The sequence below is a fragment of the Protobothrops mucrosquamatus genome, unplaced genomic scaffold (genome assembly GCF_001527695.2).
Source record: "Protobothrops mucrosquamatus isolate PMUCROS unplaced genomic scaffold, P.Mucros_1.0 scaffold_122, whole genome shotgun sequence".
Lineage (NCBI taxonomy): Eukaryota > Metazoa > Chordata > Lepidosauria > Squamata > Viperidae > Protobothrops > Protobothrops mucrosquamatus.
In genome coordinates, this window is record NW_015386198.1 from 689,227 (window position 1) to 701,034 (window position 11,808).

The 11,808-nt window shown below is 38.5% G+C and overlaps 1 protein-coding gene across 1 annotated transcript in view; it reads left to right on the top strand.

Moving 5' to 3' along the window:
* LIFR (LIF receptor subunit alpha) overlaps window positions 1–11,808 on the top strand; it is a 55,885-nt gene that overhangs the window by 17,372 nt on the left and 26,705 nt on the right. Inside the window, exons 6-12 of the mRNA XM_015816934.1 lie at window positions 1,634–1,927; window positions 4,664–4,793; window positions 6,014–6,174; window positions 7,389–7,534; window positions 9,342–9,507; window positions 10,430–10,497; window positions 11,266–11,479. Of these exons, the coding sequence (XP_015672420.1) occupies window positions 1,634–1,927; window positions 4,664–4,793; window positions 6,014–6,174; window positions 7,389–7,534; window positions 9,342–9,507; window positions 10,430–10,497; window positions 11,266–11,479 (1,179 nt within the window). The remainder of the gene's footprint in view (window positions 1–1,633; window positions 1,928–4,663; window positions 4,794–6,013; window positions 6,175–7,388; window positions 7,535–9,341; window positions 9,508–10,429; window positions 10,498–11,265; window positions 11,480–11,808) is intronic.

The window sequence follows — 11,808 nt, forward strand, 5'->3', positions numbered from 1 at the left end:
CCCCAAAAGTATGGCTAATATAGGTATTCCTTGACTTATGACCAGTCACTTAACAACCATTCAAAATTACAATGACCTATTTACCAACCATTTTCAGAGTCACAATGGCCATGCACACAGACACACATCCATAGACATGTGATCGTATTTTGGGTGTTTGATAGCCAGTTCATCCTTCTAGCCATTTGCAACATCCCACGGTGATATGACCATGATTTGTGTCATTTATTTTTTGCCAGTTTCTGAAGTTTACTTCTAGTTTCTGGCAAAAAGAAAAAATGCCCATTGGAAAAAAATAGATTCACTTAGCAACTGCCACATTCATTTAACAACCACTGTGTTCACTTAATGACCATTTAAAAATGGTCATAACTTTGAATCTGATCCTATGATGCCTCAACTTATGACCACAACAACTTACCAGCATAATTTTGGGCTTGATTATGGTCACAAATTGAGGACTACTGTAGTGAAGCGTGTTAAAGGTTGAAGTACACCGGAGTGCCAATAATTTGCCTTCTTTTGGTAATATAGCCATATGTCTGTGTGATTCTGTTTAGGTTGAAAGATGAGCACTGTTTTCCTATAACACCTGGAGACTCCTTTGGGTGTTTATAAGATGTATTCATAGCAGATGATACAATCAGTAGCTGTTTTTGTTGGCTTATTGAGTTGCTGAGCCTGGATCCTGGTATGGCACCTATGGGTTCCCTTGGTGCCCATCAATTCAGTGCTCCCTCTGATTTCATTTTGGGCTGCTGTTGTTGTTTTAGATTTTAATTTAAAGATAGGGAGGGAGATGGGGGGGTATAAATGGAGAGGGGCCAGACTGGGTTCTAATGGCGCCCACACTTACCTAGAGACATTTCCAGAAGACAAAAATGATAGCGACGTGCCAACCAGTGAAGTATCCCCATCTGCCAGAAACAATTGAACTGTAAGCTGAAGTGATAGAGAGCAATGTGAGAGGTTGAAGGGAATGATGGATGTAATTTTATGTGTTCATCTTCTGGCATTTTGTGAGACAGCTCATCACACGTTCTCAAAATATGTATCTGGGAGACAAGAAAGTTGGAAATATTTAGAGTAAAGAATATAAAAGAATAACAGAGTTGGAAAGGACCTTGGAAGGTCCATTCCAACTCTGTTATTCTTTTATATTCTTTACTCTAAATATTTCCAACTTTCTAGTCCAACCCTGCTCAAGCAGGAAACCCTATATCATTTCAGACAAATGGTTGTCCAATCTCTCCTTAAAAACCTCCAGTGTTAGGGCACCCAAAACCTTTGGAGGTATGTTGTTCCACTGATTAATTGTTCTCACTGACAGAAAATTTCTCGTTCATTTCTAGGTTGGAGAAATAAATTTTGTGAGTTTAGCTTGTTTCACATCCAGATTCGGTGGCTCTATTTTTCTAAAGACTTGAGTTTTTTCAGGACAAGTAATTTTAGTTAATATTGTTAGTTTAAGGGTATCTTCTCAAAGGCACCTGTGTTCTGCTGTGCTTCCCATTCATTGTGATGGAGATTATAGCTCAGTGGCTATAATTCTCCAGAGGTTGAGCCTCTAAATGGATTGTTATGTGCAGCTGTTCTGCTGGATAATCAATGTTGCCAATTCTTTCTGTTGCAGGAAAGGACAGAGGCAATTTCACAAAAATGTACCCTTTAGATAAAGTGGTGGTAGGAGGTTCCAACGTGACTTTCTGCTGTATGTATGAAGCTGAAGATACTTTCATCACTATTAAATATTGGAATTTGTGCGACACTCTGAACTGTAAGGCTGCCCCTCTCACCAAATGGAGCAAGTCATTCTTTGTGCAAAATGTCACTGCTGCCGCTAATTCTGGATTTAATGCCTGGTGTAAATTACAAAAGGGAGGAACAGGCAAGTTCTTCGTTACTGGAACGGTTTTATTTGTGGGCTGTAAGTATTCTTTTTTTCCCCTTATATTTTATGGTTTACATATTCTGTGTGGATCCATGTGTGGGTAAACAATTTGGGTGGATGACAAAGATAAAAAAGTTGGTGAAAATAATAAAAGGAGAAATGAAATAAAATGAAATAAAATGTGTAAAAGCTGCTTTCTACATATGGTCTTACTGTCAAGAGCAGGAAACTAAGAGTCCGGGCAGTTCAATGAATATATAGGTTTGTTGTATGCTAAAGCTCTATATAAGAATTTTAACTATTAAAAGGCAAAGCAAATAGGTGGTGGATAAGAATCAACAAAATTCAAGACTGTCTGAACTTAGAACACTTATGGGTGCGAAGGGACCTGAGAATGATGATGTGTTTGACTCCTCCCTCGGGCTCAACCTGGTCATCTCCTACACTTACATTTCAAAACGCAACTCTCAAATGATTTGGAAAAATGAAAGTTTTATTATTGAAAACAGAGCAGTGCATACTATCCTAGCATGGAACTCTACAGTGAAGAAGACTTTCTACATTTAGCAAAGGCTTGAAAGAGCCTGAGTGAAGATGATCAAATTATTTCAGCACGTGTATAAGGAGAAAATATTCCTTTAAATATTTTGGCCCTGAACTGCACAGTATGTAGAATTAAATGAATCCATTCAGAAATATTTGGCATGCCAGCATTACCTATCCAAACTCATTCACTCTCCATCCCAGTGGCTTATTTTGATTTGATCTTGATTTGCCTCTGAAATTCAAGAAAAGCTAATATTATTGATACTTCTTGATACCCTTTTTGTATTCCCTTCCTCCAAGAAAATATATTTTCAAGAAAGGCACAAGGGCTTGCGCAAATGGAGTTTCGCATGCTTGCCTGCCGCTTGCCCGCTGCTTGCATGGCCCGGTTCCCAATGGGCCATGGCCTGGGGGTTGCGGATCCCTGTTGTAATGCTTCAGTGTTGCAGCTGAAAATTGGTTTCACCATCATTCCTATTATACTTGACTTAAGACTACCATGTTTCCCCGAAGTAAGTCCCTGCCCAGAATAAGCCCCAGCTTGATTTTCAGGGGTGGGCCTAATATAAGCTTGCCTGAAACTAAGCCCTAGTTTTGGGTGAGGTGCATGCCTAAAGATCAAGCTAGGGCAGGGGTAGGGGTGTGAAGCTGCCCCACATGCCCCACACCCACTTACCTTACTGGTAGGACCACCACAGCCAGGTCTCGCATGGCCCAACACTTGTCAAGCCGTGTGGCTTGTCATGCCAGTGCTGCTGCTCGTGGCAGGAGGTTGCACAGCGCTTCAGGCCATTTCTGCTGCTCGCAGCAGGACGCTCACCGCATGGCACTTCAGGGCATTTCCACTGCTCATGGCAGGATGCAGCATGGTGCTTTGCGCCATTGCTGCCGCTCATGGCAAGAAGCTGCATGGCACTTCGGGCCACTTCCACTGCAGCATTCGGCCAGAGCAGTGGAAATGGCCTGAAGCACCATGCAGCTTCTTGCCACGAGCAGCAGCAATGGTGCGGTGCCATGCAGCATCCTGCCACAAGCAGCGGAAATGGCCCCAAAAGCCACGTGGCATCCTGCTGCAAGCAACAGCAATGGCATGAAATGCCATGCGGCATCCTGCCGTGAGCAGTGGAAACAGCCCAAAGAGCCACGCAGTGTCCAGTCACAAGCGGCCGCTGAAGAAGTCAAGCAGTGGCACGACAGGTTTCGGGGTGTGGGAGGCCTGGCTTTGGTGGTCCTAATGTAAGACACCCTCCCCAAAATAAGACCTAGTGCCTCTTTTGGAGGCAAAAAAAAAATATAAGACCAGGGAAACACGGTATTAGTTTCACAATGGTTCTAAATTATGACAGCACTGAAAAAAGTGACTTTATGACCTATCCTCTAAATTATAACAATTGCATCACCACCCCAATCTTGTGAGCACAATTTGGGCACTTAGTAATCAGCTTGCATTTGCAATGGTTGCAGTATCCTGCAGTCATGTGATTGCAATTTATGACTTCCCAGCTGGCTTCTAACAAAATCAATGGTGGAAGTCGAATTTGGTTAACCATGGAAAAAATGGTTGTAAAATTGGATCCAGTCACCTGATTACTTGTTTAACAACTCTGTTGCTTAGCAAATGAAATTCCAGTCCCAACTGTGATCACAAGTTGTGGATTATCTGTACTGTAGGTACTGTTGACCAAGATAAATGGTAGCATGGGTTCTTTGGTCTACAGACTGAACTGGAAATGGTCCAAATAATTTCTGTGAAACTGCCACCCTTCCTTAGATATTTTGTTTGCTTTTTTATTCGAACCCTGAATGTCTGCATAGGGACACTAATGTATGCTATTAGCTGAACTTCTTCCTAAGCTTTAAAGCCTATGCTTGATTGGAATAAATCCAGAGTAGCTTTTCTTCCTAACCCTCCATGTTTGTTGAGACTAAACTTACCAGAATTTCAATTACCAAACTGTAATAGATATACCCATGCGTATATATACACACATATAAATATTAATCACTGTCCATTTTGAATACATAGCGGAAAGAGGAAACTTGAGAGTTTACAAGGTTGATGCTGCTTGGAACAAAACTGTGACCAAATCTGGATGTTCTACAGAACATACAGAATAACCCTTTTATATTCATTTCCTTATTGTGTTATTGTTGAGATGAGACAAAGGTTCAACTGATATGTACATTTAGGTAACACTTCTTCTTCTTTCTTCTTTGCTATTATAGATCCTCCGGATGTTCCACAAAATTTAACCTGTGAAACACAGAATTTTAAGGAAATAACATGCCACTGGCAGGAGGGAAAGCCCACTTTATTAGTTGGTGCAAGAAAAACCAAACATGCCTTATTTGAAGGGTTTGTTTTCATGTACTTTTTTTTTAAAAGCAGGAGAATATATATATTAAACTATAAAAATGTGACATATTTGGTATAAACATTCTGATTATTCAGATAAACTTGTCATTTATTTATATGTATGTTTAGATTGTAGGTTCACCCAATAGGATAAGTCTGTGGAGAGCTAATTATAAATGACCATATATCTTATGTCTTCCTTTTGGTTTTCTAGGGCCATCAAAGTACCATATATGATGGCCTAATAGGAATGTGAACCAATATAGTATAGCGGTTAAGAGGTTGATGTAGGTTGAAGTCTACTCTCAGCTATGGAAAATCACTGTCTTTTAAGCCAGCCATTTTGTCTCAAATGTCTATGGAGATTCAGGTCATAGTTGTCCAAAAGGTGCTTTTTGAAGAGGCAACTGGACTTGACGTTTCACTTCTCATCCTAGAAGCTTCTTCAGAATTGTTCTTCAGAACAGTTGCCTCTTGAAAAAGCACATTTGGGACATTCTTTCTCAAAGTTGGTAGTTTTGAGCACATATATAGGAGGAAGGAATATTATATAGGAAAGGCAGACATAAAGAAATAACACATTTTCCAAGACCCAAGACCCTTCCGACAGATCTTAAAAGTGGCTCCTTCACATATTCACACAATTGGTAAAAGAGAATTTTTATAACTCAGCATTGAAATGAGGGGTCCTTGGTGTTCTCTGAGCTTGGTTGTTTTCTTTCAAATGTTTCATTACATCTGCAAGAAAACAACCAAGCTCAGAGGACATTAAGGACCCTCATTCACAGAATCTATTGATGATTATAAGATAGATGGTGAAAGAAATAAGTGATGTGGGATAGAGATGGGATTCCATAGAGGATGGAAAGTAGATGAAGGAGAAAATCTTTTACTCAGGGATTCTTCAGATTCAAGTATTATATTTTCATTCTGCTTTGGAAAATCCCAGCCACCTTCATGCAGACATTTCCCCCCCCCGCTTCCCCCCCCAAGTCTCCCCTCACAGAAAGAATGAAGAGCAGAAAACCAATTTCCTCTCCCTATTTATAGCAAGGCTGATGTGGAGTAGAAAAACAGAGGGCCAACAAGATAAGGTTTATTTAATGACATTTGTTTTTGAGTCTTATTTCCCCACTGAAATCATTGCATGACTGTGATTTATCTGACCTTTTCTATGAGATGTGTCCATTTTTAATCATAATTTCTCTTGAACTTTTCAGAAACTCTGGGAAAAATATCACATGTGCGGAATCAAATCGTAAAAATTATCATTGTAATTTTACAATCCTGAAGAACCAAACAGAATACAACTTCACACTACATGCTTCCAATCATCTCGGCCAATCAGAAGCTTCCCTCATAATTGATATTAGGCATAGAGGTGAGTTTTTTTTTTATTTGTGCTGTGGTGAAGAACTTTTTTTTAAAATTTGAAATTATTCATCATTAATTAAAGTTTTATTTATCTACTGTGGAAAAGATATATTCAATTTATAGGTTCTTCTTCTTCTTCCTTCTCATAATAATAATAATAATAATAATAATAATAATAATAATAATAATAATAATAATAATAATAATAATAATAATAATAATAATAATAATAATAATAAAGTTGGAAGGGACCTTGGAGGTCATCGAGTCCTTCCTCCCTCCTCCTCCTCCCCCCCTCTCTTTGTGTGTTTGTGGTTTAATGAATAAAGTGTTAATTTAGAAACAAGGAAAGCCAGCTTTGAGTCCATCCTCAGCTGTGGAAGCCCACTAAGTGAATTTGAGACATTCATTGCTTCTCATCCCACTTACCTCAATGGTGGTGGTTGTTTTCAAAAAGTAGAAGTAGATAGCACTGTGAATTCGGTCATGAGCTCCTGAATGAATGGCAGTATATAAATCTAAAAAAAATTCTGATATATTTCAGTATCATTCCTTTTCCCTATCACATTCCCTATCAGTATCATTCCTTTCCCCTATCACTCCTATTTTCTCCACTGCAACAGCCTGAGAAAGAATGTGATGGAAACATTTGTAGGGATGACCTTGGAGAAAGAGAGGAAGAGAAGCTGCCTAGGAAACAATCAGGCAAGAGAGGGAGGAGCCCCCAGTGGCTTAATGATAAGCGGAAGAAACTTTAAAAGGACCCGCTGTCCTAATGCAGTGTTTCTCAACCTTGACAATTTTAAGGCATATGGACTTCAACTCCCAGAATTCCACATGCCTTAAAATTGTCAAGGTTGAGAAACACTGCCCTAATGGATCAAGCGGTTAAAAGTGGTGGTGGACGTTTTGTACTTTCAGATCAGGTTATTGCAGGAACAACTGAGAAATAGTAGGTGTGTGTGTGTGTTCGTGTGTATGTGTAGAGAATGATAAATGCTAGCCAGATTTCATTCTAGACAGAATTTATGGGTCATCATAGATCAGTGGAAAATTCAAATTTATTCCTAGCAAGGATTTTGGGTGGAATGTAGAAACAAAATCCTTACTGCTCATATGCTAATGTGTTAGTTTACCATTTTGTGCTGCATTGGTTTGCCCTCTAATAAACATAGGTTAGGATTTTTTTTTTAACGAAATATGTTTGTTTTTGCTTTCCAGTTTACCCACATACTCCTGCAGACTTAAGAGTGAGCAGTGTAACTTCAACCAGCTTCAGACTGTCTTTTTCTTTGCCTGGCAATTTCAAAGAAACCAAACTGCTATGTCAGGTTCAAATTCCCAGTGGCCCTTTCCAAGAAGAAAGGGTAGGCATCCTATGACATTTTTATAATATATTATTGCCATGTCTAAAAGGCAAAATTATACTCATCCTTTGGCGCCTCTTCTTAGACATGCCCTGACTCTGTCTTTATACAGTACTTGGATTATACATGTAGTTTACTTAGTGACCCCTTCTCCTGTCTTCCTCTTATAAAGAACTATTGTTTATTTGCTTAATTTATATGCCATTTTTCTATCCAAAGAAAATGCATGCCCCGTGCACATGCAGCATTTTTAAAAGACCTGCTGTAGATCCTACTGGTTTGTAATGAGAAGGATAGTCCCTCAAAAGCCAGAGCCCAAGCATTTAACAGGAATGGGATCTTCTACACAATCACTGGAATTTTCTTTTACCACAGTTGCTGAAAATTGATGACGTATTGCTCATCATCTACAGGTGGAAAAGCATATGAAAACTGTACCCAAAGCCCCATTATATGCTTAAGATGTCAAACACTTCAACTGCACCCCAAAGCAAGAAAAAAAACCCCATCCCACTTGGCCTTGCTTCCTGCAACTTCAGGTCCCCCTGAAATGCCATAAGCACACCAGACCAAATAAAGATCTCTCTTCCTGCTCAAAAGGGGAAAGCCCCACTACTGTAAACTGCTGTAAATTGTAGTAAAAAAAATGTAATGCAACTCTTTCAAGACTGACTTGATGATGCACTGTTTATCAGGCTCACTGCTGCATTGACCCTAACATGCTCTTTAAGGTGAGCCCATAAAAATGGAATTAAATCCTTTCTTTCATTTTTATAGCAAATACAGCTTTACCATTTGCTGTATAGCAAATAGAGCAAGTGTTGTTGAGGGTTTCATTGACTTCAACCCTTCAATAACACTTGTGCACTGGTAAAACTGTATTAGCTAGAAAAAAAATGAAATGTGGAAAAAATATTCCCATTTTGTTAGTTCCCCTTTTATTCATCCTTTGATTTTCTTTCACCTGTCTGTTTGCTCATCATATAAGAACATTTGACTACTGGCTTCCTGGAAATAATGCATGTTTGCAAGCATAGTTGATTGGGTATATCAGTGCTCTGCCTTCTACCAGGCACTAATTAGGTGGAACCAGCAGATTGTTTTTGCAACATTCATTGGTTGCACAGCATTCAGAGGAACATTAGATCTCTCTTGCTGTGTCACATATGAAAGGGATCGATGCATTTTTTCCCCCTTAAGTTTGTATGCTCCTACAAAAGAGTGATGCACACATTATATAAACAGCCTTTCATGGCATGGATCAGGTTATCTGAGGAACCAGCTCATTCCAATGAGATTAGCCCACCCCATCTGCACTGGCAGAAAAGGATGCTGCAGACCTCGTTGCTCAAGGAATTGTGCCTAGTGGCATCCAGAAGAACCTTTTCTACCAAGGTTCACAACCCCTGGAGTATCCTGCCTCTGAGTGACATCCCCCCCCCTTTCTGGACTTCCAAAAGGGCTTGAAGACCTGGGTCTGCCAGCTGGTCTGAGGACCCAATGGGGGAGTGGCATCTTGAATTTAATGGATTAATTAGATACCACCTATTCCCCATGCACACTCTGCTCCTTTCCTTTCTATCTTGGTTAATTGAATTTTAACTGAATTTGAAATGTATGATGGTTCTTCTTTATTGTTTTCATGTTTTATATGGTATTTGAATTGTATGACTGTAAGTTGCCTAGAGTCGCCTCAGTGAGGTAGCAAAGAACTTTAATAATAAAATAAATAAAATCTGGACCCACAATGATCATTCTAATTATCAGCTCTTTGACATAAAGATATGTTCCTGTTTTCTTCTTTAAGAATGTACTGCTGAATAATTCAGAAAATTCACGTTATACAATCTTAGTGGACAAATTGCGTCCATACACAAATTACATTTTCCGAGTTCGCTGTGCAACTCCAGTGCCTTTCTTTTGGAAATGGAGTAATTGGAGCAAGAACAAGACCGACACAACTCAACAAGCCCGTAAGTTTATTAAATTTTGGATGGCTATGAATGAAAATTGAAATTAAACATGAGTCCTCATGATTTTCTATGATTATGAGATTCACCTAAAAACACCATCAGACATCTCTAAGTACCAAGTGCATCCTAATAATTATGGATCTGACCATTTTTGGCTTTGCCATGGCCCAAATCATGCATGAACATCCTCTTCATTTTGCATGATTTTCACATGGGATCAACATGAAAACATTGTAAAATTGCAGAACATGATTATCTACACACAATCACAGCTGGAATCATGAATCTGAGAAGTGAATCTTTAATAATCATATTGTGTTTTATAGGTCATAACCACCAAAATAAATTTTATAAAGTACCAGAAATTCTTCCAAAACACAGATTGACTGTAGTGTCACACTGATCTATTATTTGATAGTTTCAGATAGATTCTACGTAAAAAAAAGTTCCAAAAACAGAAGCAGAAATAATAGTAGATTATTTAAAAAGCTGTTCCTCAGTAAAACTTTGTCTTACCACTTTATGAGTCAAACTTAAATACATAAATGAAAACATTCAAACTCACAACTCAAAACTTCACAAATTTCAGACCATCTGATATGTTAATTTGTACAACTAAAATGTTACAGCTATTTTGCAATTAATTAATTGAAATGTTAGTAGTAAGTAACATTTGGTGTATCCAGAATATCTTTAGGCTAAATGATATAAGAAAAGTCTATGTCTCTGTAACTATAAATAATTTTTCCCCATTGTTTTTTTCCAAACAATGAAAAAGCTTCAGGGTTGCAAATTGTACAATGCCTGATGAATAAAAATTGGACAATACATAAACTGGTTTTTTAAAAAGAAAATGTACCTATTATGTATGCCTGTTAACAATTAATACTTTCATTAATGCAATTAACCACTCTTCTCCTAGAACCAGCAAGAGAGCTTGATATCTGGAGAGAAAAAGATGCTAATGATACAGTCACTCTCTTTTGGAAGGTATATATTGAGATTTTTGTGTCTAAGTTCCCATTAACTCTGTTTTGAATATCAATTTTTAAAATGTATTTTATTAGATTTTTTAAAATCCCTCTTTTATTACTTTATAAGTAACTCAAGGCCTCAGACATACCTAATACTCCTTCCTCTTCCTATTTTACCCACAACAAGTGGGTTGGGCCGAGAGAGGATGATTGGCCCACTGTCACCCAGTTGGCTTTCATGACTAAGGAGGGACTAGAACTCTCGGCCTCCTGGTTTTTAGCCTGGTGCCTTAACCGTTGGACCAAACTGAGTCAATATTTAATTGACTGAAGATTGAATTTTCCTTGAACTTTCACATAACTCTTTCAAAGGCATATCAGCACCATTGGGAAGATTTCTCCTCTCAGCAGTCATAGGAGAAATGGTTTTGTAAAAATATCCTCAACACGGTCAGATGCAACATTGTCAGGAATATACATGGATGGTCAACCATGGTGGTGATTTTGGCATGTGTAGAACATCTCTTCAGGCAAGATATGCTTGTGTGCCCCATGCCAAGATTCCTTTGACCTGTCCCACCAAATGTTGTCTTCTGGACCGTTTGTATGTCTTTGTGCTATAAGGACAGTTGTATAGCAGTGGTTTGCCCAGTGCTTTGTAAATAGAGGACGATGAGGAATATTTATGACAGACTTTTTTAAGTCATTTGTTTATTCTCTCACTTCCTTTCTTCTTTTCCTTGGAATAATTATCTGTTTGTGTTTACAATCTTTTTCTGGGCAGCCACTCCCTAGTCTTGAAAGCAATGGATTGATAGAGACTTATGAGGTATATTGGACACTGCCAGATAAATCCACAAAGAATGAATCAGTTCCTGCATCCCAAAACTCCACCAAAATAAAACTTTGGAAAAATGATTACATATTTACGGTGAAGGCAAAGAACAAGGCGGGTGTTTCTCCTCCTTCTTCAATCAATAGTGCTGAGCTTCCAGTGGGTAAGTAAGAGAGGAAATTGACATTGTTTATAAGTTGTGGGAGGAATGAGCGGAAAAGGTCCAGTGAGACTTTATGCTCAAAAACAACAATATCACCTTTTCATGATTTTTTTTAAAAAGCATGCTGGTTAAAAAAATAGATGGTATTTGCAGTATTTCAGTTTCCATTAAAAGTCCTATAAACAGCAGAAGATTGGTCCAAACATTAGATGTTCTACCCACTCTGAGAGTGTGGGAAAATTTAGATAATCCTGCATTGCTTTTATAAGCTGAATTTTGAACAAGGTTTTTGGCAGCATATGTTTCTCCTCTTCTTGAGCAAATAAACA